Consider the following 27,640-nt stretch of genomic DNA (forward strand, 5'->3'; position numbering starts at 1 on the left):
CCTTATAGACAGAGCCATCGAAGCGTACATGGAACACCATTCATCTGATCCACCCCGTTCCCCTCCTGCGAGCTCCCCTCCTATTTTTCCATCTTTCTTCTCTCTAGTTTAGCCAAAGCGTTTTTTTCCTTTACGGCAAGCATGCATGTTAGCTTCCGTGTCCTTGCAGCCCTTTTCCTGGCATTTCGCACCAACCGGAGCAAACCACCCACCCATGTAAATCTACCTGCACAACAGAAGGAAAGCCAGCAAGCAGCGAATAGAGCGTTGAGATGAAAGACGGGAAGGAGTTGTAGAAGGAGGGCTGTCATGCATTGCAGTTTTTTTTTTGGTTGTGCCTTGCGTGCATGTTGGGCACGCGCAAACGACCAGGGCTGCAGTAGTTGGAATGAGCATTGAATGGCTAACTTTTACCCGATTTGAGAGTGTTGAACACGGAAGGTCTTGTGCAAGATACGATAAGGTAACTTTGTGGTTTTGAAGCTCGGATAGCCAGGGAAAAGGCTTGAGGTTGCACAAGCATTGGAGTAGGACAGAGATGCAGGGTAGTTGTGAGCTGCGCGAAGAGGCGAAGGTGTCTTGGCCTCTCCTGTCTATCTTGATTTAAAGTGGTGAAGGAGGGTTCATCTCATTGTTCAAGAGAGGGGAAGCTTCCTGGAAGGGGTAAACTAATCACCAGACTTGGTGCTTGACTGCGGCTCCATATCCGCAAGGCCAGCCACAAACACGAGTTGTACGGAGGGGAGGTTCGAACCGAGAGCTGCATGCACATATGTCACTCACACTTGTTAGCTACCAAGAAGAGAAAAAAAAACGTCCGAAGGAAAACCGACATCGTGGCTGCTGAGAGTACATCCAACGATGAAGCTTGCTCAAGTTAGACTTGTCAAACTCCAACAAGTCACAAGAGGAGGGGGAAAAAACAGACCAAGCTGCATAAAACAACACCCGGATAAAAAACGGGCTACTGGAACCTGAGATTTGGGGAAAACCTCCATCCCGTCTGGTTCTATCTCATCTCCCTGACATGACCATGCCCGACTTGAAGGTGCGGGCCGCCGTTTGTTTGAGGGGCAAAAAACGGAAAAACCGCTCATGCTTTTTTTGCCCACGCTTGTCGTGTATGTAGATATTGGTTGAGTTTTTGAACCGTGGCGAACTTTGGCACTGTATGTCTGGTTTGGTCGTTGAGACGAACCTATGGGAGGGAGAGTATCTTGGACGGTTCGCGGGGGAAAAGGTAAAGGGGTTCGAAGACGGAGAACAAGCTCCAAGTATTCTAGATTCCCATTTCAGCTGCGGGTGACGTTTCACGTTGCCATTGTAGTAGGTACCTCTCTACCCAAGGTAACCCGCAGCACTACCTCGCCCACTTTCTGGTTTACTCGGAAAAGGCAAGGTAGGTATCAAGGCTTTGGCTCCATGATATGACATTAGTCATATACTCACCTCTGTATTTATGCTCGCAGATCCACTATCTGCATAAAATCTCGATATTGGGCTGGTCTGTTTATGTTGCTTTTGTGTATGTTGGCTATATATCTCTGACCGGAAGATATCCGAATGCACATATACTTGGGCAAGTATAAGCTACCGCGATAATTGGTGCAAGTTGACTTTTTGGGTTTTCCTACAGCCAGCAGCAAAAGAAAGAATGTAAAAAAGGCATCTTATGACACCTACTTCGTGAATAATTTTGGGATGAATCTTTTGCAATGATCAAAGGAGGTGGTGAATGGCCGGGCTTTGGTAACATGAGGTCGGATTAGACCCACAAGGCCGACTGGACCCTGTACTCGTGTTGGCGTTGGCGGGCGGGATATTTGGGCTCCAGTGTCAACCTGCGTTGTTAGCGAGGGTTCTCTAGTGGATGGCTATTGCCCCGTTTACCGGTAGAGCCCAGCCGGGAGGTACCTTCCTGTGTTCGTTTGTATCACCAACAGACCAAAGTAATCAAAGTCAGTTACCCGGAACTAGAACTAGATAGTTGGAGATGGAGCCTGAAAAAAAAGAGGATCAGCAGTTCTTTCTACTATTTACAGAATGTTGATCTCCCGCAGTCCAGTTTGGTCACCATTCGGATTCCGGCAAATTGGTTTGGTATGGATGGAGGCGAATGAATGAATGCGGTCGTACGTACCTTTCTTACCATACCTATGCCAAGGATTCACCACTGCAAAGACAATCGGACACTGCTTTGTCCTGAGCGAGCTTTTAAAATTGCGACCATGCAAGGTTCTTTTGTCACCAGTCTGGCCTCCACTTTGTTGTCATTTGATGCTTTGTTCGGTTAACCTCGACCAGAAAAAGAAAGGCTGCTACCGGCAAGTTGCCGACGACTGATCATATTTTTTGTGTCCCAGCCTTGCCTACCCCAGAACTATCAAATGGGTGATGGACGCCACGCTGACGACAATGGAGGGAAATTGTCACTGGTCAAATATTGGCCAAGGGTTCAGGGGCCAGATCCGGCGTCTCGCTGCAGAAGGACCCCACACCCACCACTCCAAAGTACAACCTCTTCGCTGTGGGATTGGTTGGTCGTTGCCAATCTCGACCCCTACCTTACCAAACTTCCAACCTTGCAACGTATGCGAGGGCCAAAAATAAAGACACACTAGATCTGCGGCGCAACATCAACCAGCCAACCCCGCCTCTTCTTGGACTTTTTTTTGATGGAGACAGTTGTGCGTGTGCGTGCGTGCGTGAGACGAGTGGGTGCAAAGAGAGTGAGAGCGAGAGTGAGAGAGCGATACCAAGAGATGCAGGAACGCACCTAGCTCGGCATAATGGAGACTTCTCGGGCCATCTTGCTCCATGTCAAGCATGTATTGGGCCAGAGTGACCTTTTGTCTTCTCACTCCCACTGCGCCGAGACAAGATCGTCAGTAACTCACCAAGCGCTGGTCCGCGCTTACTGGTAGTTTTTGGCGCCCAGGTTCCAGCTTTGCCGACTCAACCGCCTGCTTGGGAGTGAAGAATAAGGACTTGGTTGGGAGAGCAGTAAAGTTCGAGAAACGCTGGGCAAAGGCCAGTCGGCGACAAACCCGTTTTGTGATTACGCAGCACCACCTTTTTACGAAGCACCTCTTTTTATTTCTCGTTCTGCTTGTCCCCCCTGCTCACCCTCGCAATATAATCGCGCCATTCTGATGGACGAGCCCTTGCTCCTTTTTTTCAGCAAGCCTTGCCTGGTTTGGAGACAAAGGTCGTCGGCCCGCTTTTGGATCCATGTCAGGCACCAGCTAGATGCGAGATGGATGGTGGCCGCCGGTTGACGCCGCATGTGCCCGGCATGGCATGGGAGTGGCAGGGCATGAATCTCTTGGTTGTGAGCATGCAAGATGTGCTCATCAGGGGTTTCGCAGTAGGAGGGACCCATACAACCATTGTGCTCAGCGGCACAGCACACTGATGGGTCTAACCGATGAATCTGACGAGTGTTACTGGTTCGTTGCTGTGTGTCGGTTTTGGGATGTCGTGAGCAAGGGCGTCTCTTATAAGATACTATGGCACCAACTTGAGCCTCGTTCCTTTGTCCCTCCCTTTCTCTTCTTCCTTTGCTCTCTACGCATCATCAGATCGTTGAAGTTGGCGGCCCCCATTTCGTACGGAGCATTCGTTTGTTTGCTCGTCCTCTGACGTATCGCACGTCCCAGTCTTTCATTACTCCTCAGAGATATCCTACATTCTTTTGCTATTTCTTTCCTTCCCGTAGCTGTAAACATTTTCTTCAGCCATGTCTCCATCTCTGGTTACTCTCGCCACGGCCGTTCTGGCTTGTGCCTCGACGGCTGCGGCTGCCAAAGCTTACCAAATCGAGGAGACTTATGATACCAGCAACGTCAACAGCAAGTGGGACTTTTTCCAGGTATGTCCAGCTGTCTTGCTCAAGGCTAACCAGCCCCTGATGCCGTCCCATTCCCGGATCTCTCTGACATTTCGAGAATTATTTTGGTAATATAGAGCAAGTTTGACACCGGTAACGTCCTGGACATTGACCCCACAGAGGGCTTCGTCAACTACCGCTCCTACAACGATGCCAAATCGCTGGGTGTGCTCTCGGAGGAGTCGGGTTCCATCATGATGAAGCCCAACTTCCCCGCCGGCATCACTGCCAATGGCAAGGGCCCCGACAGTGTCCGTCTGGAGAGCAAGGCCCGCTACCAGCAGGGACTCTTCATCGCCGACTTCTCGCGCTTCCCCAAGCCAGTGTGCGGTTCCTGGCCCGCATTTTGGATGTTTGGCAACTCGTGGCCCGAGGAGGGCGAGCTCGACATCTACGAGGGCTGGAACGTGCAGCCGGTCAACGGCATCGCCCTGCACACCGACCACGCGGCCAAGGTCGGCAGCTGCCACCTCGACCCGCAGGACGTCAACGCCGACGTGCACACTACCAACTGCGACAACTTCTTCACCGACATCCCCCGGCAGTGGGAGGGCACCGCCTGCCTCGTCAAGGAGCGCAATGGGCTCTGGGGTAACCCCACCGGCGGCGTCTACGCCATCGAGTGGTCGTCGCAAAACGTAAGCGTCTGGAGCTGGGCCCACGACAAGACCCCCGCCGACGTCCGCGACGGCAAGCCCAGCCCGCGCACCTGGGGCCGCCCCCACTTCTTCATCGGCGACTCCAAGTGCGACATTGACCGCGTCCTCAAGAACCAGAAGATGGTTCTCAACCTCGACTTTTGCGGCGTCACGGCCGGAAACGAGGGCATCTGGGGAGAGGAGTGCAAGGCCAAGACGGGCGCTGCCACCTGCGCTCAGTATGTGGCCGGCAACCCATCGGCTTTTAGCGATGTTGCCTTTGGCCTGAGGAGCATCAAGGTCTACCAGAACAAGGAGGTCGAGGAGCCCAAGCCGACCACCACTGCTCAGTCCACCACCACCACCCCGAGCAGCACCTCTTCGCCGTCCTCCACCAACACTACTACCTCCCCCTCGACCACCGCGACCACCACCGCTTCTTCGACCGAGGCCTCGACCGAGGCCTCGACCAGCGCCTCGTCGACGCTGACCACAACAACGCCAGCTAGCACTAGCCCATCTGCGACCGCGACGCCTTCGTCCACCAGCGACTGCGAGGAGGACGAGCCCACCGGTACCCCCACGCCGCCCACAACCAAGGCCAGCACCACGGCCGCCGGCACTACCACCACCAAAGAGCCTGAGCAGTCGGTCACCTCGACCCTCACGACTACCAAGACCTACACCGTCACTTCCTGCGCACCAACTGTGACTAGCTGCTCGCTCGGCCAGGTTACGTCTGAGGTTATCACCACCACGACCATCTGCCCGGTGACCACAACAGCCACTGGCACGGCTACCAGCACTGCCGCTGGCTCTTCCACTATCACTCCCATTGGAACTCTTACCCCCACCGGTACTGCCACCACCAAGGAGCCCGAGCAGTCGGTCACTTCGACCCTTACAACCACCAAGACGTACACCATCACTTCGTGTGCTCCCACCGTAACCAACTGCCCCATCGGCCAGGTGACATCCGAGGTTGTTACGACTACGACCGTCTGCCCTGTCACCACAACGGACACTGGTTCTACCAGCACCAAGACCCTCATTGGCACCCTCACCACTCCCACCGGTGCTGCTACCACCAAGGCACCCGAGCAGTCGGTCACCTCAACCCTCACCACCACCAAGACGTACACCATCACCTCGTGCGCGCCCGCGGTGACCAACTGCCCCATCGGCCAGGTGACGTCCGAGGTCATCACCACCACCACCGTCTGCCCGCCCGAGCCGACGTCGACCCTCAAGACCACCACCATCCACAGCACGCTGTCGCTGACGTCGACGATCCGCATCCCGCGCCCCTCGTCTTCTTCCGTCTCCTCCAAATCCACCCCTCCCTTCCCCTCGTCGTCGGCCTTTGGCGGCAGCAACTCGACCCTCCCGGGCAGCACCAAGACCACCACCCCGACCTTGACGAGGGGCACGGCGACCGGTACGGGCAGCGTGATCAAGCCCACGACCGCGACGACACCGCCCGTGCCCATCGTCACGGCCGGCGCGTCTGGCGTCGAGGCCGCTGGCTTGATGGCTGTTGGAGCGCTCTTCCTGTTTGCTTTGTAAACTTTGTTAACTTTTGCTCTTTTTTGTTCATGAAAGTGGGGATGGAAATTGGGGCAGTGAAGGCTAGATGGAATTTCTTCTCTAGACGTGAGATATCCCAGGATTTGTTTTTTTGGGTACACGAGCGATCTTTTAATGCTTGGTGTTTGGGGAGTCTCTTTTTTTTACCTTGAAGGTTTGTTATAATATGTGCAGACTTTTGTACTTGTTTGAAAATAACTCAAAACAACAAAAACAAAAACTAGTTATACCCAATTTACGGTATCAATCATATGTCCCAAGCTTGTGAATGTCGAGCACTCCGCCCAGGTGCGAATCCAAATCAGCAAGTGTAGGTCATGGTCTTGCCCGTTTGTGCAAGCTTACACCAGCAGCCGAAAAGAGACTGAAGTTAGAAGTGATCTTGCCCATGGTTTGTTATCGCCCGCAATAAACCCCAAAATCACAATACCAAAATGAAGGCATGTTAGACAAAGAAATATATTAGAATAGGTAGTCGGGTGGGGTATAAAGTTTTCAACTTGTCGAAAAGTGGCAGTTTAAAATAGTCTAGAACTGGTGAATATCCGCCTTCTTGAACCCCATCGCTCCCAGCACACCACCCTCCTTGCCCTTGAGCAAGGCATTCTCAAACGGCGGCGGGCCGCACACCAGGACCTTGAGCCCGTCGACCTTTTGCACGCCGACCTCCTTGAGCATCTCGGGGCTGATGTAGCCCTTCTTGTAGCCCTCGGGGACCTCCTCTCCGCCGTCCGTCTTGGAGATGGCAAAGACGCTGCGGAACCGGTCCGGGTGGTCCTTCTCCATCTGCAGGAACTCGTCCTTCAGGAACAGGTCCTTGGGCTCGTTGACGCCCCAGATCAGCGTGAGCTTGGTGCGGTCGGCCGGGTCGGCGAGCAGCGACCGCGCAAAGGTGTACATGGGCGTGATGCCGGCGCCGCCGGCGATCATGGCCACCTGGTTGTGCTTCTCGGCGTTGTGCCGGTACATGCCCACGGGGATGGGCATGAAGCGCATCGACTGGCCGGGCTGCAGGGAGTGCAGGGTGCCGGAGCCCTTGCCGTTGGGGTAGAGCTTGACCAGGTATTCGATGAAGCCCTTTTGAGCTGTTTGGGTTGTTTACAAGGATTAGTCACCGCTTTGGTTCCCAGTGCAATCTATCTGCAATTTATTGGGACAGTGGCAGAGAAAAAACTTACTGGGAGTGCTGACAGGTGTGTACGGCCTAGGAGCAGGGATCCAGCCGCCGTTCGGAAAGGCAAGCGCCAATGTGGCCTGGGTGAGAGCCAGACCGCTGGTGGCCTCACTGTCGGGAAACTCGAAGCGCAGGCGCTTCGTGTTGTGGTTGACCATCTCAGCGCTTTGCAGCTTGAGCGAGGCCATGTTTGCGGGCGGGATGGGGCTCGTCCCGAAAGCTTTCTTGCCTGACTGGGCTGTTGCTACGGCTGGTAGTGTTAGTGAGTGCAACTTTGCGGGACCATCATGGTTACGATGTTTTTTTTCTTGTTTTTTTTTTTTTTTGTTTTGCTTTGGTAATTTTGTTGAGGAACAAAACAACACAACAGAAAATACTGACCCATTTTGCTGATAGATAATTGTTCGTTGACGGTTCTTGGTAGTACTGTAGCGTTGGCTTTGGTTGCGAGGCGGCAGATTTGGACTTGGAGCCTGGGATCGAATGGGGAAGCCAGGCGGAACAAAGAGGGGAACATGAATGTTTTTATTTTCAGCAGTAGCTGTTGCTACAGCTGCTGCTCCTGCGCCAAATAGATTGCAATACGGATTGCTTTGTGAAATGAGAGGTGCATGGATCTTGTTGCGGCACGGCGTCAAATGGTGCTAGGGCTTTGAAATCTTAGTCTGAGAAGCAAGGGCGGATAACGCTGTTGGGGAAACTCCGATCGCTGCGGTGACTGGCGGGCGGGCTGGCTTTTTTTAATTCCATTTTCAACGTCTCACTCCTGTGTTTCGTCCCTCCTTGAGATGTTATAGACTTTATACGAGTTTGAGCAGATCCATACCATCAGCAGGCAACCATATTGATCAGTGGAGGATTGGACCCGGAGCGTGTAAGTGCTTACGGCCGAAATGGCCGAATAGACCGAGTTGCGAAGGAACTCCGGAGCATCGTATGACCGGCAAATCTGTTGGTCATTGTTTATGGGGACCCTTTGGACCCATTCGGCGACCAGTCGTCTCTGCCACCAAGGCCAATTGGTTATGGTTAATCATGTACGCAGTACTGCGCTGGGTACATCAAGCATTTCGGTCCCGAAGGATCAGCGGAGCCATTATCCGGTGGGCCAGGCCCCTCGTGGTCCATGGCCAGCCCTAGTTTCAGGCACGGTGTTCCTCCGGAACGTGGGGGGAATATGGAAGTCGGTGATGATGTGATGAAGAAACAGAAACAAGGACTACTATAGTATGTTGTCACATTGGAAGTATATGCGAACGACATCAAGCATGTGCGAATTTTGTGTTGGATAGGGCCAAGAGTTGTTCATTGGACGAACATGCATGTTAGCATGACAGTGGACATGGAAGACACCAACAATCATCAATCACAGTCGTTTACCGTATTTCCGCACAGTGAAATATTCAGCCCTACCATATCCAGTGCATTTACCGGTATGAGACTCTGAACTTACCCTCCAGTGGGGTCTTGTGGGGACAACTTGATTGGAAGGAATGCGCTTGGGTTTTTCTACGAAGTAAGTGCGAATTCGGTGGCAATTGGGGCTTGTTTACTGTGTAAAATCCAGGCCACGGCCTTCCACTAACTCCGCCAGGCATTTGACTCGCGCAAGCAAGTGAGTGCAAACTGCAAAGTACTTCGTAAGCTGGGCTAATTCTTATCACAATCCATGCACTCGCGATAAATTAGCATATTCCACCCGCTCCGCTCGACTGAAGCGAATAGTCCGATCTTGAACTGAGACTCGGCGTGCCTATTGCAGGCACCAGCCATTGTTTTCTTGCGGCCACTCCCGCCAAGGGCAAGCCTGCTCAGCGGCAAACGCCGGCCTCTTTTCCTTAGCCCAACAAGCAGACAGGCAGGCGAACAACACACTTCACCTGCAACAGACCGGAATAGTACAAAAGAAGAGACAGAACCGCAACCCTCTTCAAAAATGCCCAAGGCAGTCCATGGTCCGAGCAAATCCCATTCCATCGTAGGCCACGTTAGCTGGAGAAAGTCCTCTTCCTGACTGACAAATTATGGTGCATGGACTCTAGGCGTGTTGATCACGTGCGATCCGTCGATCAAGTCCATCATCGTCGATATTAACAACACGCGCAATGATATTATCGTTGAGGACATCGATGACACGCATTTGTTGATCAAGGAATCAATGGTTGATATGCTAAAACGACTGCTGGATCAGGTAGGATCGCTTTCTTTGCGGCATCGGGCTACTTGGCCACTTGACAACATGTTGCGGTATATGGTGACTGACTTGTTGTTACTGCTACGTGATTACAGAAGCTTTCAGAGACCCAAAATGACCAGGCTGATGAGAGCTCCGGGTCGGACTCTGATAAGCAGGCCCGCCCGGCTAAAAAGGAGTTCTGGGCAAAGAAACGAAAAGGAGCTTAGTCCTAGGAACCAGTATATTGTTTTCCAGTCCATTGTGTCTTGGCATACCCAGCAAATTCCTTTGTCGGTGGGCATTATAGTGCTGCGGTCATTTTGTACTCGAAACATTTAGTTTGCGGTTCATGAATAAATACATAATAGCATTTGTACAAGTTTCTATGTTGGTCTGTAGAAATCTCTCCAAACCTCCCTCACAGCTTGGCAAAAGTAGCCTTCCTCTTCTGGATCCCGCTCAGCAACGCATCCTTGATATCCCTCGTCTGCAGTGCCGCCGAGTTCCAAACGGCCGTGTACCTCAGGCTCTCCTCGACGCTGTGGTCCCGCGCGTGGTTCAGCAGCTCCTTGGTGCCCTGCACCGCCACGGGGCTCTTGCTAGCGACCAGGGCCGCCATGGACAGGGCAGCCTTGACCGCGTCGGCCTTGGTCTCGTGGATGGGCCCGCTGACGAAGCCGACGCGCAGCGCCTCCTCGGGCGTGAACTCGCGCGCCGACAGGCACACCTCCTTGACCCACGAAAGGCTGCCCACCGCCTTGGGCAGCCGGCTGAGCGTGCCAATGTCGGCCGCCAGCCCGATGTCGACCTCCTTGACTGCCATGCGCGTGCCGCGCGCTACCAGCCGCACGTCAGCGCAACAGGCCAGGTCGATGGCCAGGCCGAGGGAGAGGCCGTGGAGCACGCAGATGACGGCTTGAGATTTGTGTTGTCATGTTAATATAAAGGACCTTGTTGTGCACATTGTATAGTTGCAGATTTTGAGCACCAAGACGGGTAAAATAAAAACACATACGCTTTTCACACTTTTCCATGGCGCTGATGGAATCCTGAAACTCGGCAATGTGCCTCCTGGCGTAGGTGGCAAACCTAGCCGAGTCCACGGGCTGACCGCTGCCGTCGTCCATTCCCTTCACGAGCCAGCCGTCTGAGGCCTTTTGGACGTCCAGGCCGCTGGTGAATGCGCGCTCGCCGGCGCCCGAGAGGACGACGGCACGTATCTCGGGGTCGACAGACAGGGCATTGAAGACGCGGCCAAACTCGAGCCACATCTCCTCGTAAAACGAGTTGAGCTTGTCGGGGCGGTTGATCTCGACGTGCGCCACGCCGGGCGCAGGCCGGTGCACCAGGAAGTGGGCGTATGACTGAGATGACATTTCGTGATGTGTATTTCTTGGAATCAGTTCAGGGTGTTGCTTGGTAATCAGGGCGTCGATGCTCGGTTGGAGATCAGACGCTACAGTTGAAGTGTTACTGGTTTTGTGAAACCGGTATCAAAGCTTCAGAGGAATTGTAGATAATTCAGATCACACGGTCACGGAATCTAACGACATGTATACCTGTTTGATATGGATATAGCATCGATTGCGGCTAAGGAGATGATGGATGGGCGTGTCGGTTGTAACTGTGGAGTTACCGAGGCATCTCACTCCCATTGCCGTTCTGGGAGAGTTTCAATGTGGGTCTCCATGTTAACAGCTAACTGTGATTGCTGGCGAGGCTGGCTTACCTCTCTTAGGTACTTTGCGACAGAGATTCAGCCAAACTATTAGTCATGATACAGCTTTTACACTTTCTGGCAGTGTTACCAAGTCTGCTTTTCCAGCTCAAGAAACAATACAATCCGTGTTCAAACACGTGGACTGCAACTCATGACAGTATTCTTCCAGACCACCTGCGTACATGTACAGGGTAGGTTAGCCAGCTCAGCTTGGTCAGGTATCGTAGTGTCCATGTAGGTTCAATACACGTGCGCTGCCCTTCCCAACGTTGTGGTCCACTTAACCCCTTTTGGCGGGGTAACCGGCTCCGCCGTAGCACCCAAGGCACCCTCTATGCCACGGATCGCTCCGAAGCGCCGCCGTGTTTGTTGCAGTATCCGTCAAAGGTCTCTGCAAAATACCTCGGGTTCGAGCACCCGCAAAGAAACCTAAAAACGGACTTTTTTTTTCTCTATTGTTCAAGGTGGGTAGCTGCTTTTCGACCATGGGACGTGGCAGCTTGCGCGCGAACCGTTTTGACAGCCCGCTGACCTCCTCCACTTCCGTCTAATCCAATCCCAGCATCAACCCTGTGCCCCCTGTGACGCCCCCAACGGGTACAGGAGAATATTACCTGTTCACGTAAACCTGATTGGTTGCATTAGCCCATGGGGCGGGATCCAGCTCACGTGTAGACGAGGGTGTGTTCCCGTACCAACAACTCCCAGTGGACGGGAGAAGTAACCGACGTGGAGCTTCGCGTCGTTGGTTGGTCGGCCGGCTTCAATTGCTACAAAGAGAAGAACACATTGCTGTGTATCTACAATAGGTATTTTGTACGGAGCAGGTAGTACGGTACGATGAGCACGTAGCTTACTATTGGAGGACCCCTTGCCATTCATCCCTTATGTATGCAGCAGTGTACTGTACAGTAAAATGTCAGCCATTATCCCGGAGCCTGAATGTTGGACGCTTCGTAAGGAATGATGTGATGCGATGCACAAGATGGAATGATACAAGAAACATTATCATGTCAGCATATTGCATGAATTCCCGTCAATCTATTTCATCTAACGCCTTTGCTCAATCGCCAGGAGAAAAATTTAAACAAATGCAGCTGCTCAGCAACGCGTCGCCGGCAATTGTAGCCAGCCGCCTTCATCAACCATCTTGGCGCCCTTGTCTCCAGGGATGTCGCTGACAACCTTGTCAATGACGATCAGGTTAAAGAACAGTCCAAACGGAAAAAAAAAGAAGAGGCTTGCTACTGAAAAGCGTTGTCTCGGCGGGCGTAACAAGGGGCACGAGGCAAGGGTAAGGATGGTTAACAGCGGGAATCGTCATCAAATCTGGATGGAAAAAAAATTAAATGGCCGGCGGGTGGGGGCGGGTTTGCTGCTTGCTTTGGCTTTGTTTTGCCTCTCGATTAGGGCGAGGGAGGGATATGGGCCCGGGAAAGCCGGCCAACGTTCATTGCCGGTGACACTAGTCTTTTTTTTTGCAATGGGATCTGCAATTTCTGAGAAGTTGGAAGGAACAACAAAATTCGTATTTTGCTTCTCGACAATGGTGCGTTCGAGACTCGCCCGGGCGGTATACTAGCACACAGCAACGCAGGTGCGTCAAAGCTCACATGCACTTACTCCGGCACCTGTCCGTGACGTTCTGAGCGAAAAGAAGGCCAGGCTAAGGATGGGACGGTGAGGCCCTTCTTTTCCCCCTTCAAACGAGGTAACCAAAGGCTCAAAATAGAGTCAGAAAACCAACTACTGTAGGAAAACTGGTGGCTTGTGGTTTGATCTGGACTTCCGTGAGTGAACATTTGCATGACTTGAAGTCCGTGTTCGTATCGTATCAACAAGTCGACCAAGTGATTGGTGATGAGTGAGTGAGTGAGTGCCAGCAAGTCATCATCAGTACAAGGTAAAGCACCTACAGTACCTTAGTTACATTAGTTGGGTACGTACAGTATGTACGGTACGTCTGTACCTTTGGAGCCATGCAGTCTACCGTTTGGCGAGTGAACCACAAGAGTATGACCAGTCCAGTCCTTTCTCATTAAAATCAAATCTTTTTGTTAGATCCTGGCATGTTGTCTCGCGAATTTCGTTAGAGTAGAACACAACGCGCTCCGAGATGATTCGATGCGATTTAACAGGGGGTCTTATTGGTACCAAACTTTGAACAATTTTTATGATTGCACAAGCAACCGTTACTCCACACACATACCCACCACCCACTCTACAACCTCAGCACGACCACCCGCGCGCTGGTCCCTTACTGGCTTGCTGGCTTGGCTTGGACTACAGGGGGGTTTTTGGTGCCTGCCGTTGTTCTCCGCCCGCCATTTCGCCCTGCCTGCGCGACCGCCACTGGTCGTTACTACCACTGTTCTTCAATCCATTCCCCCTTGGACGTCCAACCCTCACTCTCCCTCTTGTCGCCGACGCCACGCCCCTTTGAGATCGCACCCTCGTCAGCCCTCTGCGACGACCCCGATCAACGTCGACGACCCCATTCGACGACGGACCGAATCCTCGATTGTCAATGATTTGGTCTTGACACAATGGCCGCGAGAGGGAACAGCGACACGGGGGCTGCCAATGCCCGTCCCAACGTTGGCGACATCTTACTCGTAATCCGTAAGTGCCCATGTCAGTTTGTGGCAAGACAAAAAAAAAACTCCAGATCAACTATATACTTTTGGCCCCCCATGCCTATCTATTATTATCTCACAATGCTTTCCAACGGTTGGAAACTACATGGACAACATACATCATCACGTCGATGCTAGAGCGCCGACTCTCCCAGCCCCCCGCTTTCAAATACTAACGCTGCGTATCCGTATCCAGACGACTTCCAGGCGCGGAGTGCGGATGAGCTTAGCCTCACCAAGGGTGATCGCGTCGAACTCATCGAGAGGGACGATGAGTTTGGCGATGGTTGGTTTCTGGGAAAGCACCTCCTCAACGGCGGCACTGGTCTCTTTCCAGAGGGTAAGTCGCACCATAATGCTTTTAGCCGGTGGTCTGGGTGGCGGATCATGGATTGAATGGCCAAACTGACGGGACACAATTGCCCTTTTAAGTTTATACGAGACCTGCACCCAGGGGAGTAATAGTTCCATCGATTCCCCTCGCCGCCAATGTTTCGCCGAAAAATGTCCCCTTCCCGACGACAGAATCATCGATATCCGAACCGAGCCGCCCAGCCGAGTTGGATGTGTCGACAAAGACACCCAGTCCGAATGCCGTGACCATCTCACCCCCAACCGGGGAGTCAACACCCGTTCCCGCCCTCATGTCACCGCAGGCCGTACCGCCCCCCGCAGCAACGATGCCGCTCAGCTCATTCAAGTTTGCATCGGCGCCTGCGGCAAACTCGAACAAGAGCCTCCCTCCGCTCGGTGCCGCAGCTGGCGGATCTCACATTTCTCCTCGCGCCGCCAGCTCCAGTCAGGAGAGCTATGTGCTCTCGGAGACCCTTAACGTGATTGACGAACACATTACAGAGACCTTGCGCTCAACACCGAGCAACGGACAGCCAAATGCGGACTCGGGGAGCGAGTACAGTTCTCACATTGACCACCGTATGTCATACATTCAGGGGGAAGAGACGGACGAGGAAGAAGATGGATCTTACACGCGCAGCGAAGTGATGACATGGTCAGCAGACCAGGTGGCGGAGCATCTCTTCACTGCAGGTGTCGAGAAGCATCATTGCGAGGTATTCAGGGATCAAGAAATTACGGGTGAGGTCTTGCTCGGTATGGACCAAACGTCAATTTTTATCAAGGCGTTTGACCTTGGCTCTGTGGGGAGGCGATTAAAAACATGGCAGAAGATTAAGGCCCTGTTGGACGAGGTGAACGGGCAGGGACCAACGACTCGCAAGACACACGGAAGCGACGTTGGATCGGACAGGGGCAGTCGGGGCAGGAGCAGGACCAACACAATCACGAGTACTGCTCCAATCACAAGATTTCCGACCATCGACAGCAACACGTCATCCATGTTCAGCGGCGGCAACAGGCGTAGATCCGTTACGCAGGGCAGTCAATTCGAGCCCGTCTCGCCAGTTTCGCCCGTGTCTCCTGTCAGGCCAAATCATGAGAAGAGGCCGTCTGCTGCTTCGGTTAGAGACCTGCATCATTCGCGCCGCCATTCTTCCACCGATTTCCGTCTTACAGGGACTTCGATACACACGCCCTCGGCCACGCCCAGGCTGCAAAATAACAATACTTACCCGATGCCAGAGACGAATTCGCATAGGAAACAACCATCGTTTGATCGCAACTGGACACTAGGCAGTGCTACTGCTTCCACCGCCCAAGGCGCTCACACCGTTGGCCCGCGGCCGTTATCGTCGGTCGGGTTCCCGAATGATTTCCTTGCAGTCACCAATCCGCACGATCAGGACTCGGCGGTCGACCTCGACCGTGGCTACTTTTCATCCACTGACGGCGATGGACGAAGGAGAAACGTGCTGAAGAAACGGGATAGCGTAAAGCACGGGCGGGGCCACTCGAGAAACACAAGCTACGCTGAGGAGCAAAGGGTTCGCAGTGCCACAGCTCACTCACGGCATAGCCACTTTGGAAGTATGGATTCGACGGCCCGCGATAACGGCACTTCGCCTGCTGCTCAGAAGTATTATAGCGCATCAAGCGGGCCACATCGCAGGACAGCCTCAACCAATACCACGGACTCGACACACCGGCCGATCCATTCTGTAAACGATGGCCTTCCGCCGACAGTTACGAAGTTGGATGGGCAGCAGCCACGATCATCTCCTATATCACCAGCGTCGACGGGAAACAGGCAAGGAACGCATGGAGACTGGCTCTCAAAACCCAGCTTTGGTTCCAAGAATGGAGGCGGGTTCAACTTCGGGCTACGAGCTACCTCGGAGGCGGTTACGGGCCAGGAGCGCTCCAAATTTGGTGCCGGCGACAGTCTCAAAGACTCGCCAATGAACTCGCCCGCCCGTACCGGCTCCAGCACGCCTTCGGCAGGCCCCTCGTTTGAGCTCGACTCGCCCACTTCAAAGAGCCCAAGCACCTCAACAACAGCGCCATCGACAATGACCCCTAGCCTTGCGCCCCGACCAAAGAAAAAGAACAAAAAGGAGACCTCGGCATATCTTCGTGGTCTACAGAAGATCACGCCTCGTGAGGCTATGGCGGATGCAGATTACAGTGGGTGGATGAAGAAGAAGAGCTCCAACTTGATGACGACATGGAAGCCACGGCTATTCGTGCTCAAGGGCAGGAGACTGGCTTATTACTACTCTGAGGACGACGAACAGGAGAAGGGTCTTATAGACATCAGCTTCCATCGTGTCCTACCGGCTGATAATGAGAGACTGACTGGGCTGCACGCTACTTTGACTGGAGCTTCAACAACGCCGACGATACCAGCTGGCAGTCAAATGTCGACGATTGCAGCGACACAGGCGGAGCTGGATCCGACACGAGACATTCCCGGACAAGAGAACCAAATATTCATTTTTAAGCTGGTACCGCCTCGCTCAGGGCTGACCAAGGCTGTCAACTTCACAAAGCCGATGGTGCACTACTTTGCGGTTCCAAACATTAAACAGGGTAGACTGTGGATGGCAGCTCTCATGAAGGCCACCATCGACCGAGACGATAACCAACCGATAACAACGACCTACCAGCAAAAGACGATATCGCTCGCCAAGGCCCAGCAAATGAGACACAGGCCGCCAGCCCTCATGAATCTCGACGAGAAGCTAGAGTCTGGCGACGGCGCCACTATAAGTGACCAGGCGTCAGCGACGACCACAACCACAGCTACAACGGCAGAAGGCATGTTAGTCAACGGAAACGGGGTCGGAGGCGGACTCGGAATCGTGTTTGACGAGAACGACAGCGGCGTCTCAGGAATGGAGAAGATGGGACTTCAGAAGGTTGAGAGTGCCCGCTCCAGAGGTTATCCGTTCGATACGAGAGATCCCAATATGCCCCAGAGTGCTTAGGAGCCCGCTACTGAGGTTATTCAGGAGGCGACTGCCTTTGTGTGATTTGGGGTCTAAGCTCCTGAGAATCAGACTTGGCGACGAAATTATGCGGGAACACCTACTAATCACCACGTTACATATATATACTCTAATCTCTGTCATGTACATCTTGTTTTCTTTTTCTTTTTTTGGCTTTGTTCAGTTCCTAAGGCGATAGCATGAGGTGGATAAGAATGGTAGGAACGAGGGTAAGGGTAGTAGGATGGATGGAGGAAAACGAGCACTTGGTGGCTACCATGGAACGTCGGCACAACCTACAGTTTCTTTTGTTTCGTTGCCTCTCTGGCTCATCCTTTTTCTTGTCCTGCGTTAGTCATTCTTTTGTATGATAACATGATTATAAACAGCCGTATATGGCACCTATGAAAGGAGTTGAGAGAAATAGTGTTCATATCAAACACTAGGTGATATGCCACCGGTTCACGGCTTTCTTGCGTCGTCCTCACTGACAATCTCGTTCAACATTATAGTGTACTGCACTGGGATTTATTGACGGGTCATTACTAATTGCTCACGCCGTCGGGCATTATAGCAAGAACTATCGTAATTCGCCAAAAATATGAATAAAATTGATGGTGGCTTGTTGACCACGAAAGCAGAATCACTTGATCGCGGAACGATACTGATTGTTGCACCTCCTTCCTCCCCCCTGAAATACTGGGCAGCAGCGCCATGACGAAGACTTTCCGGCACCTTTGTCAGACATCTTTTGTTGCTAATTGACCCCGTTTGCGAAGTTTAATCACCTCGCCAGTCGTTGAACACGCTGCCGTACCTGTTGCGTTCGCCAACGGGGACGATCTTGCCGTCGTACAACTTCGGAATGCAGTCCATGTACCCCATGTCCCCGAGCCCGAGGTTGCACCTCCCAGGCTCCGTGCGCACCGGCGCGTCCGGGTTCATGCGGATTGCCGTTGCGCGCTTGCCGTTCCGACAGGCCAGCACGCCGTCTTTACTCTCTATGCCGCCGTCGTCGAGCCGCACCGAGGTGGCCCGCTCCTGGCCGTAGTCGTAGCACACGCAGCTGAACACGACCCTGCCGACGGCCAGGTGCCCGTCGGGTCCGCCCGTCTCGAGCTCCGACAGCTCGCACCCCCAGCAGAAGCTGCTAAGCTGGCCGGCCCGTCCCCACCCCAGCTCCAGCGTCGCCGGGTCCACGCCCAGACACTCGTTCAGGTTCAGCGTGTTGACGTACTCGGCCGTTCCGACGTGGCAGGTCGCGGATACGGTGTCGTTGAGGGACAGTCCAGGACGAGACTGCACGAGGGACACGTCGCGGCACTGCTTTAAGCTGCCGCCACTCCCGTCTCCGGCCTGACGGGGTTCCATTGCCGATGAGGCGGTTGCGGTAGTGTCGATTGCTTGCAGGGGGATCCCTACGACTGCGGCGGCGGCGGCAGGGAGTGGCAGCAGCCCCAGAGGGGCGAGTGCACGCGTGATTCGCATCCTGACACGCGGGCTTGGCGTATTGTTTTTATTAACCCCCGGGTCTCCTCGGAAAGGAAACAAAAGGGATTTTTTACTCAGATCAGACTTTACTGAAGAGATGGGATTGGGTTGAAACCTCACGATGGTGGTGGTCAAGGCGCGTGTTAGAAGGGAGTTGGTGGTGAAAACAATGTTTCTGAAACCAAGTCTAGGTTATTGATCCTAATTTCTGTCTTGTTTTTCATTTTTTTTTCTTCATCATCTATCTCTTTTTCCATTTTGTTTTTGTGAATCCCTCACAAGGGGCTAGGCCTGCGAGTGCGAACCTTGAGCGCATGGCTTGCAGATGATTAGGGCTGAATGCTAGCCTCTCGAAAGCTCGAACTATGAATGGCGCCCTTGAATTCGGGTTGAGCTCGCTTGCTTGTAAAAGGTTTGTTTAGAACATAAGGTAGGGCATATTCTTGGACAAGAAACAACTCCGTACCCACGAGCAAGGGGCAAACTATTTCCTGCATGGATTTTGATCTTGTGATATCCTAGAAGTCGTGAACATCCATCCGATCGCGTACCTTTGCGTACTGTCCATGCACAACGAGGCTTACGTACCCTTCAACTGCCAAGCCAACCTCATGGTCAGTTGTGTCAGCGCCAACAGGAACGGGATATTCGGCGCATATCGGTGGGTAGGTTTTTAGGAGGGCGGTCAAGGGCAGTAAGTGAGTTAGTGCTCCGCCCGTCGAAACTTCCGAGGACCCTGAATCAAGCTGTCAAAGGGTCTCTTGCATGCCCCTCTCTGTGGCGCCCTCCTTGGGAGGGCTTTGAACCATTATGGACAAAGTTTACGTTATTGCGACCGCTTGGGGTCAATTTTTCTCCTAGGGATCGTGGTTGCGTGGGTGAACGCTGTTCTGAACTTCTGAAGTTTCTGATCCATCTGCTGGCAGATATAGTTCCTCCCACTGTATAGTGACAGTACCTACTTCGTACGTACCAAGTACGTACCTGCAGAGCAATTAGTCGTACGTATGCACAACCATAGAACCATAGGATCCTCTCGCCCTTCCCCTCCTCCAACACTCCGTGCTTAAACTGTTCATCTGTTGGACCCTGAAAAAAAAAGACAAGGAGGATCAAAAATCGGGTCGATGCGCTTGGCGGCATGTGCCGAGAGAGCCGAGCGAACAGAGTTCACTTTGAGATGACCAGGGAAGGCCTGCCCGGAAAACGGACGCCGGTATCTAGAGAATAGGTACTGGGACGTGGTATTTACCAACTGTACCTACAAAACTTAGTAGAGTAAAAGCGGTTGTACCGCAGCCGGACTATGTTTGGTTGTTTGGGTACATGACTAGCAATGCCACGTACTTGCGTGGCCAGCCCAACGCGAACAGAGCTAACGTACCTGTCTACAACGCTAAATCTGGAGCGAAACTTGCTACTTCGTACTTGCTCAAAGGCGCATTTTTTTAAGGCTTAGTCTGAGAGGGGCAAGCGGCATGTCGAGTGTTTGTTTCGACGGGGGCGCTTGGGCTGCCACTATATCCGTACTAGAGCCAGAGCTTGGGGGTATCTAGCTTGCTAGTTGTTACTTCGTGGGAGGCTGGCTCGCTGGCTAGGTACTCTGTAGGCTATGGCCCCTACCTACTCCTGTGAACCCCTGAGCGGTGCGCGATTGACTTGAGGCTGTTTTTGGCATCTCCGCGCCGCACACAAACTCAAAAAAAGTATCACTACTAATTACCAGTGGTACTATATACGTTGACAGTTTTTACAGATGACAAACGAATCAGATCAGCGAAAATTTTGGGTGGAGCCGCAGGCGATGATCGGCACAAAATGGACAAAAAATCCCCCCCAATGCTTCCACAGATCGCATCGACCGCAGAAGAGCGGCGACCAGCCTGCAAAGTGGTCCCACTAAAGAATGTGGGGTTTCTGGCCTTGGCATATTTGTTAATATGCCGTGATTGGTGTTGAGACCCAATCTTGTGGGGGTATCCCGACAGGAGATTTGGTAACAGTGGAGAGCTTTACCTTGCATCCCATCTCCGCGCGTTTGCTTCTTTTGGTTGGGACCAGGGGGAACCTTTCCACACAGACAGTGTAATCGCTTTTGAATGTTGTTCCGCCACCTAACCGGCACGGTAGGTGGGCGGGCGAGGAACTTGGGAGTCTAGAAAATCGTAATCCATGGAAGGTACCTACGTACAGTAACTGCGTAGACTACCTAGTCATTTGTTTCTGTTCTCTATCGATCCAAAACATCTTGGAAGAAAGCCGAGAAAGACAAGAAACACGCAAGATGCGAGCCAAGATGTGTGTGTGGTGCCGGGACTTTTTGACCGCATCATCATTTGCAATAGACACGGACGTGACGACTCCTCACCTGCATGGTTGGTCTGAGGCGATGAATGATTATTAAGAGAATCACGGCAGTACCAGTACAGTACAGTACGGCTTTGATTGATCATTCGACAGGAAAATGGGGTTGGTTGCACCAACGGCGAAGAGAGAGGGTGGAAGATGCGTACAGTACTGTGCTGTACTGTAAGAGCATGGACACCCCATATCCAATACTGGGATCAATTTGCAACTTGATTTTGTACGGTACATGTAGAAACAAGTTTTTTTTTTTTTTTGGGCTACGGGAATTATGGAAAAATGGACGTTATTTCAGTCTCGATCGTGATCAGAAACAATTTCCAGGCATGTCAAAGACATAATAGTATTCCGCCTCGCATTCGAATTGTTCCGATTCTCGTGCTGTACCCGTAGTTCCCGTCGCGAGGCGAAGAAGCATGCACCCCTGCCAGATTTTTCTCTTCAAATTGATACGCCGAGCGGCCCAGAGCAGCCCATTCCAGAGCGTGGCCCCCCGGGTCTAGACCATCCCCATTTTGGATTGATTCCACCCTACCACATCAAGGAATGGGATGAGCTATCGCCCGCCGCCCGTTCAGCTCCGACACACCTACCTTTGCTGTACCGTAAACACGCCTTGCCCCCGACCGTGGTTTTGATGTGTCTTGCCTCTCCAAAGCGTGCGTGCACTTGGGGTTCTTCTTTTCTATCTCTTTCGGGAGGAATGGAAAGCGCCGAATTTTCTCCATCATCAGTAGCAGAAAACACGGCACGTCGATAGTCTACGACAATCGACGTCAACGGCTCCGCAGCCCTACCAGTTGCATTTGTAAATGCGCGAGCGTTGATCCCTCCCTAGTCTCAATTCCTAGCTAACTGTCCGACCGAACCATTCGAAAAGCAAACCCCAACCAGCCAACCAACCCGGCCGCTGCGCTACTGTGAGAAAAAACATCTTCGGTGCCGCAAGGTCACGCAGGTTAATTGCCCTGACAGAAGGCACGTCAAGGCAAGACATTGTCTGTCACTCCCACGACCACTTACTGTGTGTTCGATTCCTGGACCACGCCGGATCAATTGTTACCGCGCATCTCGTTGTTCTTGCCTTGGATACACGTTCTTTTGATCGTTCGTCCAAGGCCCAGCACAGCGGTTGGTCGACACCATTTGCCGTCTGTTGAATCGAGTTTTTGCCGATCCCAGTTACTCGCCACATCATCCCACGCGAACAAGCGAAGACGACGAGACGACCCCCGAGGACGACGACCACGCCGACTTGGCCTTGCCGCGAAAGTCTGCCACTGAACGAAACCTTTGTTTTGTTTTCGGGGAGACTTGAAGCCGGCCTGGCTTTCGGCCCCACGATATGCATTCGGCACACATAACTCTGGAACTTTCTTCATAGTCTCGGCCTGCCAGGTCCGCAGCAACGCAGCCATGAGGATCGCCATCCGCGAGCAGCTCGCCCTGCTCGTCGTGTTGGCCACTCTGGTTGCCCTTGCTATCGTCTCGATACCTGTCTGGATATATGTTCACCAATTCATAATTGGCGTTCAAGAAAATGCCCTCAGCTTGACTGCGTCACTCAAAGCTGCTCGCATAGCCGCCGAGATCGACCTCCTGCAGACGACATGCTCTACCATCGCTTCCCGGGTACTGGTTCAGCGTGCGCTGTTGAACTTTTACAATGGGTCTTCGTCGCCAAGCTTGTGGGATGAAGCCAGGATTGATGTTGAAAACGCGCTCAACTTACCTGGCCAGCCCGATCTCTTGCAAGCTCGCATCTACTCCCGGAACTCGACGGGGTCCTCGTCAACTGGTCTTATGGCGACCACATCGACCATGTTCCACGACATCAAACTTCCATACAACAAACCCGATGGTACTTCTGCAATGCTGGGCAACGACAGCTACGGCTTCCCGCCTATGCTTTACCCCAATATTACATACACGGACACGGGCGAGCCGAGTCCCATCGCTCCCGATACGAACATATTCTTCGCCGATGCATTTCCCGGAATACGCCTGACGCAGGGGCTGTTCCTTGGCCCTCTTGTCATCAATGATACCTACGCCCTGGTCTCGCTCACCGTCGCCGTCCGGGGCAACGCCGACAAGCTTATTCTCGGCTACATGACCCTCGTTGCTTCGGCATCGAATCTTATCCTCATCAGGAACTCCCCCGAGGGGCTCGGCAATAGTGGGCTGACGCTCTTGTTTGGACCTAATGAGACGTATAATAGGTTCAACTATACCGACCCTCCGGTGACCAACAGCACTTACAAGATCCCAGACACTTTCAAATTTGCCAAGACAAAGATACACTTCGTACTGCCACCTACGAAGCCAAACGGCACAGCTGACCGACATCTTAAGCACAGCTTTGACAGCGGTAATTACAACGAAGAGTTTGAGCTCGGGAGTTATCCTGCCGTCTTCGAAAGTTTGACAACGTTCAACCGACGGGCTGTCAATAACGCCATGGCAAACCTTTGGACGACTAACGAGCAAGGGGTAGACGTGTCGGTTGGTACGGCGCGGCCAAAATCGCAGTACGTCGACTGGGTGGTTGTGGTGGAGCAAGACAGGGCCGAAGCGCTGCAGGCTATAACTACTCTGCGAACCATCTTGCTTGGTTGTGTGTTTGGCGCCGCTGGCCTCATGTTCCTACTCATCTTCCCTTGCGCGCACTTTAGTGTGCGACCGATTCGCGATCTCAAGATTGCAACGGAAAAGTCGATAATGCCTCCAGGCTATGACGATTATCACGGCGGTACGAGTGAGAACCCCGGTTCTGGGGTCCTTTCATCACTTTCAGAAAAGGGATGGCTCGGAGCCATTATTAGGAGGACGAGGCATAAGCTAGGGATTCCCGCCAGGAGACAGCGGCGGGAATCTGATCAGGACGAAAGCCTGACACAGCGTCAAGTGTTCAAGATTCCTGGAAAGGTTCAGGATCGCAAACACTACATAACAGACGAGCTGACAGAGCTCACTACCACTTTCAACGAGATGACGGATGAACTTTACAAACAGTACTCGTCCCTTGACGACAAGGTCGCCGAGAGGACGAGGGAGCTTGAGATCAGTAAAAAGGCCGCAGAGGCGGCCAACGAGAGCAAGACGCTCTTTATCGCAAACATTTCACACGAGCTCAAGACGCCTCTCAACGGCATCATGGGCATGTGCGCCGTGTGCATGGAGGAGACGGACGTTACGCGCATCAAACAATCCCTCAAGACGCTCTACAAGTCTGGCGACTTACTGCTGCACCTCCTTGAGGATCTTTTGAGCTTTTCAAAGAACCAGATCGGACATCAGATCAGCCTGGAAGAGCGAGACTTCCGCTTGGGCGATATTCGGCAGCAGCTTTTGTCGATCTTTGACAAACAGGTTCGCGAGAGCGGCACGCACTTCACGGTGGAGTTTGTGGGTCACGATATACTCGACTTTTACCAGTACCCAATCAGTTCTGAAAGGCAAAGCATGGAAAAGACAAGACTGCCTGCTCTCGGGCCTGCGGGTGCCGGCAGGTTGAAGGACATGTGCCTGTGGGGAGATCAACACAGGATTCTCCAGGTGATCATCAACCTGGTCAGCAACAGCCTGAAGTTCACACCTTCAGGAGGCAAGGTGCAACTAAGGATACGATGTGTAGAAGAGATCGAGCAGATCAACGCGACCGGCGACAACAGTCGCTCTTCGTCATTTTCGAAGAGCGGATCCGCAAGGCCAGGACGCCCACGGCACCGGGTAGGCTCGTCGTCAGCACAATCGGCAGCCTCAACCAAGGGCGTCTCAACGCCAGGCACGACAGGAACTGCGCTGGCCATCAACCCGATGGACCCCAAAACTGTACCACACATCCAGGTACGCGAGCGGTCCCTGTCGCCGCCTCCACCAGGAGCCAAGGCCTTCCTGTTCGAGTTCGAGGTTGAGGACTCTGGTCCTGGTATACCAGAGCATATGCAAGCCCGTGTGTTTGAGCCTTTTGTACAGGGCGACTTGGGACTTAGCAAGAAGTATGGAGGCACCGGGCTAGGGCTGAGCATTTGCCAGCAGCTTGCCACGCTGATGGGTGGAAACATTACGCTGAGGAGTACTGTTGGTGTTGGGTCGGTCTTTACGATGAGGATACCGCTGAAATACGTAAAGGACAGGTAAGTTCCACAGTTTGATCGCATTTTTTCCCCTTTTACTACGGCTACATACTAACAGGCAACAAACTATCAGACCATCCAGCACAGCCTCTAGCAGCATAAAGTCTCGCCCACAGAGCTTGGTCTCTACTGATGGTGACACCACCAACGTGCGTGTGGTATCACATAGCAAGTCTGCTCCAGACGGAAAGCACGCTTCAGTATTAGACAACAAGCCGCGCCTCGTAGGACTGAGCCATCCGTTCTTCTCGCCAACCCAAGCGACGGCACCAAAGCTATCGACAGAAGATCACAAAGCCAACTTGAACGAAAAGATTGCCAAGGCAGTCGCGGCAAAAGGCGGCAACAAGCTTCGCGTTCTCGTCGCCGACGACAACTCAACAAATGTCGAGGTCGTTTCCAAGATGCTTCGGTTAGAGCACGTCTCTGACGTCACGGTCGCCTCGGACGGGCAGGAAGCCCTAGAGGTGGTGAAGGCTAACATGGAGAACAACCTCTACTTCGATCTCATCTTCATGGACGTGCAGATGCCCAACCTGGACGGATTACAATCCACGCGGCTGATCCGGCAGATGGGCTACAGCGCACCCATCGTGGCGCTGACAGCCTTCAGCGAGGAGAGCAACGTCAAGGAGTGCATGGAGAGCGGAATGAACGAGTTCTTGGCCAAGCCTATCCGCAGGCCCGCGTTGAAGCAGGTCTTGCGGAAGTTTGCCACCATTCCTGAGGAGCCCGAAGATGGCCGGCGGACGACACCACCTACGAGTGCCAAAAACGTCGTTACCGATTCCCACGGGACCAAGTCATCAGTACGCACTGAGGTTGCCGAGACGAAACGCGAAGACCTGCCAAACGGCAACGGCAATGCTGTAGTCGGGCCGGATAACAACAGCAGCAGCGTCTTGATCTCCAAGCCTCCATTACCTCCTATGAACGGTGCTGCTGTGGCGACGTGATCACCATTCGACTGCATTGTTTGATTTTTACATGGAATCTGCTTCTTCATGAGCCCTCTGCTTTTTATTTATCTCGTCTGTCGTCTGGATACCCCTATAAGCAACATGGCGAACCCCTGAACCCTGGTCGTCTGCGTTTACTGTTTACTTTGATCAATCACCTGTCTACTGACTCTATTATGGTCTGTGGAATTCATGAATCGCCGTCGCATTCTTCATAGCGAAGAAGAAAAAAAAAAGCAACAGAAGAAAAGTGTGTTTTCTGGACCAAATGGAGTTGCCTATTGAAACACGGCAAGGTTTGGTAGAGAGAGCGTTTTACTGCCCTGCGCTTCATAATAACTGGGATATAAGAAGTGTTCCAGGAGCCCTGGGTAACGGATCTCGTTTGTCTTTGATAACTTGTTTTTTCTTCACCTCTCGAGGTCATTTTCTCTTCATCTCATCATAGGCTCGGCATGTTTCCTGTTGATATCACTCTTATAAGTTTTATTGCTTCTGTACATAACTAAGGTCGGAAAAATGGCAGCTCGAATTGTTAGTTAATGCCCATACACGTATACATTATACTTATTTTGACTCTTGCCCGTTCTGTGCTCTCTACTTTTGCTGTCGTTGACTTGAATAAGAGCAAACTTGATTTTTGAACCGGCAGCGGCTGTTCCTGCGGTAGTGCTAGTGGCGATGGCACCGGACCCGGCCCCATTTGGCTCTGCGTTCTGGGTGCTCTGTTCTTGGAGACGACAACCGGAAGGCATTTTGCGGACGTGGGTGGACTGGCAGTAGACGGCTTGGTCTAGGAGAGTCACAGGCGGAAGAGTATGCCCTGAAACGGTGTTTCTCGAACACGCCTCAGTCGAGAGGCTTGCGGTTTAAGATCAGCGATCCTCTCATGACTCTCAACGTTATCGACCACAAAGGGTATACCCGGGACTGTTTGAGAAGCAGGAAAAGGCTTGGCTTCATGGGATATCAGCCTGGGTCTTGCATACTAGAGGCGCGGTGGTTCGTGCGATCCGTAAGCTACTTTGAGGATTCGGGCTCCTGAGCTATTTGCCCACCATCCGAGGTGCAAGGTGATGGGAGGATTGTCATCGTCTGCATGATTTACTTCGCGTATTTTTTGCTGGCTACACGTACCCACATAGCGTGTGTCCATGCAGAGGTCGTCCGTGATAGTACAGCACATGGACAGGAGCAAAAGAGCCCTCCGCTGTCTCCCTACCGTTTGTTTTTTATTCTTCTTCTGGATTTCATTTCAAATAATAATACTCTCGGTTATGTGACAATCAGGGCCATGGATTTCCTCCACGCGACCAAGACTTGACGACCCAGCCGTTTGGGCGTAAACCCAAGGACGCCGGGTCGCTTTCGGGGGCGTCAAGAAAGGAATCATCTGCTGTTCGCCCTATAGACCGATGGGATCGGTACTATCTACACTACACTAGTACTATCTTCACATGGTGATTTCATTCGCAATGGGCAAGACAGCAGCACCTAGGACTCTCCGATATGCTGTTCGGCTC

At 52.8% G+C, this 27,640-nt stretch overlaps 8 protein-coding genes across 8 annotated transcripts; 5 read left to right on the top strand and 3 right to left on the bottom strand.

Moving 5' to 3' along the window:
* Positions 1-2,582: 2,582 nt before the first annotated feature.
* Positions 2,583-3,578, top strand: MGG_15900 (uncharacterized protein). Its single transcript, XM_003715490.1, has one exon. The coding sequence runs from the start codon at positions 3,257-3,259 to the stop codon at positions 3,413-3,415; it is 159 nt and encodes a 52-aa protein (XP_003715538.1). The 5' UTR covers positions 2,583-3,256; the 3' UTR covers positions 3,416-3,578.
* A 161-nt stretch (positions 3,579-3,739) lies between these two features.
* On the top strand, positions 3,740-6,093 carry MGG_07306 (mixed-linked glucanase; the record flags this gene model as incomplete). The annotated part of the gene is made up of 2 exons (XM_003715491.1): positions 3,740-3,871; positions 3,967-6,093. The coding sequence occupies 2 exons, from the start codon at positions 3,740-3,742 to the stop codon at positions 6,091-6,093; spliced, it is 2,259 nt and encodes a 752-aa protein (XP_003715539.1).
* Positions 6,094-6,553: 460 nt separating this feature from the next.
* On the bottom strand, positions 6,554-8,136 carry MGG_07307 (NADH-cytochrome b5 reductase 2). Its single transcript, XM_003715492.1, has 3 exons — positions 7,670-8,136; positions 7,293-7,526; positions 6,554-7,199 (listed from the first exon to the last, which is right to left on the bottom strand). The coding sequence occupies exons 1-3, from the start codon at positions 7,803-7,805 to the stop codon at positions 6,643-6,645; spliced, it is 927 nt and encodes a 308-aa protein (XP_003715540.1). The 5' UTR covers positions 7,806-8,136; the 3' UTR covers positions 6,554-6,642.
* A 756-nt stretch (positions 8,137-8,892) lies between these two features.
* MGG_15089 (uncharacterized protein) lies at positions 8,893-9,834 on the top strand. Its single transcript, XM_003715493.1, has 3 exons — positions 8,893-9,243; positions 9,331-9,479; positions 9,578-9,834. The coding sequence occupies exons 1-3, from the start codon at positions 9,225-9,227 to the stop codon at positions 9,689-9,691; spliced, it is 282 nt and encodes a 93-aa protein (XP_003715541.1). The 5' UTR covers positions 8,893-9,224; the 3' UTR covers positions 9,692-9,834.
* On the bottom strand, positions 9,690-11,109 carry MGG_07309 (Delta(3,5)-Delta(2,4)-dienoyl-CoA isomerase). The gene is made up of 2 exons (XM_003715494.1): positions 10,480-11,109; positions 9,690-10,379 (listed from the first exon to the last, which is right to left on the bottom strand). Exons 1-2 carry the CDS (start codon positions 10,838-10,840, stop codon positions 9,883-9,885), a joined length of 858 nt encoding a protein of 285 aa, XP_003715542.1. The 5' UTR covers positions 10,841-11,109; the 3' UTR covers positions 9,690-9,882.
* Positions 11,110-13,562: 2,453 nt separating this feature from the next.
* On the top strand, positions 13,563-17,651 carry MGG_07310 (uncharacterized protein). The gene is made up of 3 exons (XM_003715495.1): positions 13,563-13,806; positions 14,017-14,160; positions 14,253-17,651. Exons 1-3 carry the CDS (start codon positions 13,731-13,733, stop codon positions 17,162-17,164), a joined length of 3,132 nt encoding a protein of 1,043 aa, XP_003715543.1. The 5' UTR covers positions 13,563-13,730; the 3' UTR covers positions 17,165-17,651.
* A 190-nt stretch (positions 17,652-17,841) lies between these two features.
* MGG_07311 (uncharacterized protein) lies at positions 17,842-19,245 on the bottom strand. Its single transcript, XM_003715496.1, has one exon. It carries the CDS (start codon positions 18,650-18,652, stop codon positions 17,945-17,947), a length of 708 nt encoding a protein of 235 aa, XP_003715544.1. The 5' UTR covers positions 18,653-19,245; the 3' UTR covers positions 17,842-17,944.
* Positions 19,246-21,675: 2,430 nt separating this feature from the next.
* Positions 21,676-26,703, top strand: MGG_07312 (osmosensing histidine protein kinase SLN1). Its single transcript, XM_003715497.1, has 2 exons — positions 21,676-25,158; positions 25,232-26,703. The coding sequence occupies exons 1-2, from the start codon at positions 22,436-22,438 to the stop codon at positions 26,112-26,114; spliced, it is 3,606 nt and encodes a 1,201-aa protein (XP_003715545.1). The 5' UTR covers positions 21,676-22,435; the 3' UTR covers positions 26,115-26,703.
* The last annotated feature ends 937 nt before the right edge of the window (positions 26,704-27,640 follow it).

Source organism: Pyricularia oryzae, chromosome 2, assembly GCF_000002495.2.
Source record: "Pyricularia oryzae 70-15 chromosome 2, whole genome shotgun sequence".
In the NCBI taxonomy this organism is placed as follows: Eukaryota; Fungi; Ascomycota; class Sordariomycetes; order Magnaporthales; family Pyriculariaceae; genus Pyricularia; species Pyricularia oryzae.

What these genes read in the sequence shown, in the direction of transcription:
- MGG_07312 (XM_003715497.1), top strand. Translation starts at nt 22,436, where the DNA reads ATGAGGATCGCCATCCGCGAGCAGCTCGCCCTGCTCGTCGTGTTGGCC. An exon ending in CTGAAATACGTAAAGGACAG is followed by an intron (nt 25,159 to 25,231) that starts GTAAGTTCCACA and finishes ACAAACTATCAG; the next exon opens with ACCATCCAGCACAGCCTCTA.
- MGG_07311 (XM_003715496.1), bottom strand. Translation starts at nt 18,652, where the DNA reads ATGCGAATCACGCGTGCACTCGCCCCTCTGGGGCTGCTGCCACTCCCT.
- MGG_07310 (XM_003715495.1), top strand. Translation starts at nt 13,731, where the DNA reads ATGGCCGCGAGAGGGAACAGCGACACGGGGGCTGCCAATGCCCGTCCC. An exon ending in CGACATCTTACTCGTAATCC is followed by an intron (nt 13,807 to 14,016) that starts GTAAGTGCCCAT and finishes ATCCGTATCCAG; the next exon opens with ACGACTTCCAGGCGCGGAGT. An exon ending in CACTGGTCTCTTTCCAGAGG is followed by an intron (nt 14,161 to 14,252) that starts GTAAGTCGCACC and finishes TGCCCTTTTAAG; the next exon opens with TTTATACGAGACCTGCACCC.
- MGG_07307 (XM_003715492.1), bottom strand. Translation starts at nt 7,805, where the DNA reads ATGTTCCCCTCTTTGTTCCGCCTGGCTTCCCCATTCGATCCCAGGCTC. An exon ending in ATTATCTATCAGCAAAATGG is followed by an intron (nt 7,527 to 7,669) that starts GTCAGTATTTTC and finishes CCGTAGCAACAG; the next exon opens with CCCAGTCAGGCAAGAAAGCT. An exon ending in CACACCTGTCAGCACTCCCA is followed by an intron (nt 7,200 to 7,292) that starts GTAAGTTTTTTC and finishes CAACCCAAACAG; the next exon opens with CTCAAAAGGGCTTCATCGAA.
- MGG_07309 (XM_003715494.1), bottom strand. Translation starts at nt 10,840, where the DNA reads ATGTCATCTCAGTCATACGCCCACTTCCTGGTGCACCGGCCTGCGCCC. An exon ending in CATGGAAAAGTGTGAAAAGC is followed by an intron (nt 10,380 to 10,479) that starts GTATGTGTTTTT and finishes ACAAATCTCAAG; the next exon opens with CCGTCATCTGCGTGCTCCAC.
- MGG_15089 (XM_003715493.1), top strand. An exon ending in TAAAACGACTGCTGGATCAG is followed by an intron (nt 9,480 to 9,577) that starts GTAGGATCGCTT and finishes ACGTGATTACAG; the next exon opens with AAGCTTTCAGAGACCCAAAA.
- MGG_15900 (XM_003715490.1), top strand. Translation starts at nt 3,257, where the DNA reads ATGGATGGTGGCCGCCGGTTGACGCCGCATGTGCCCGGCATGGCATGG.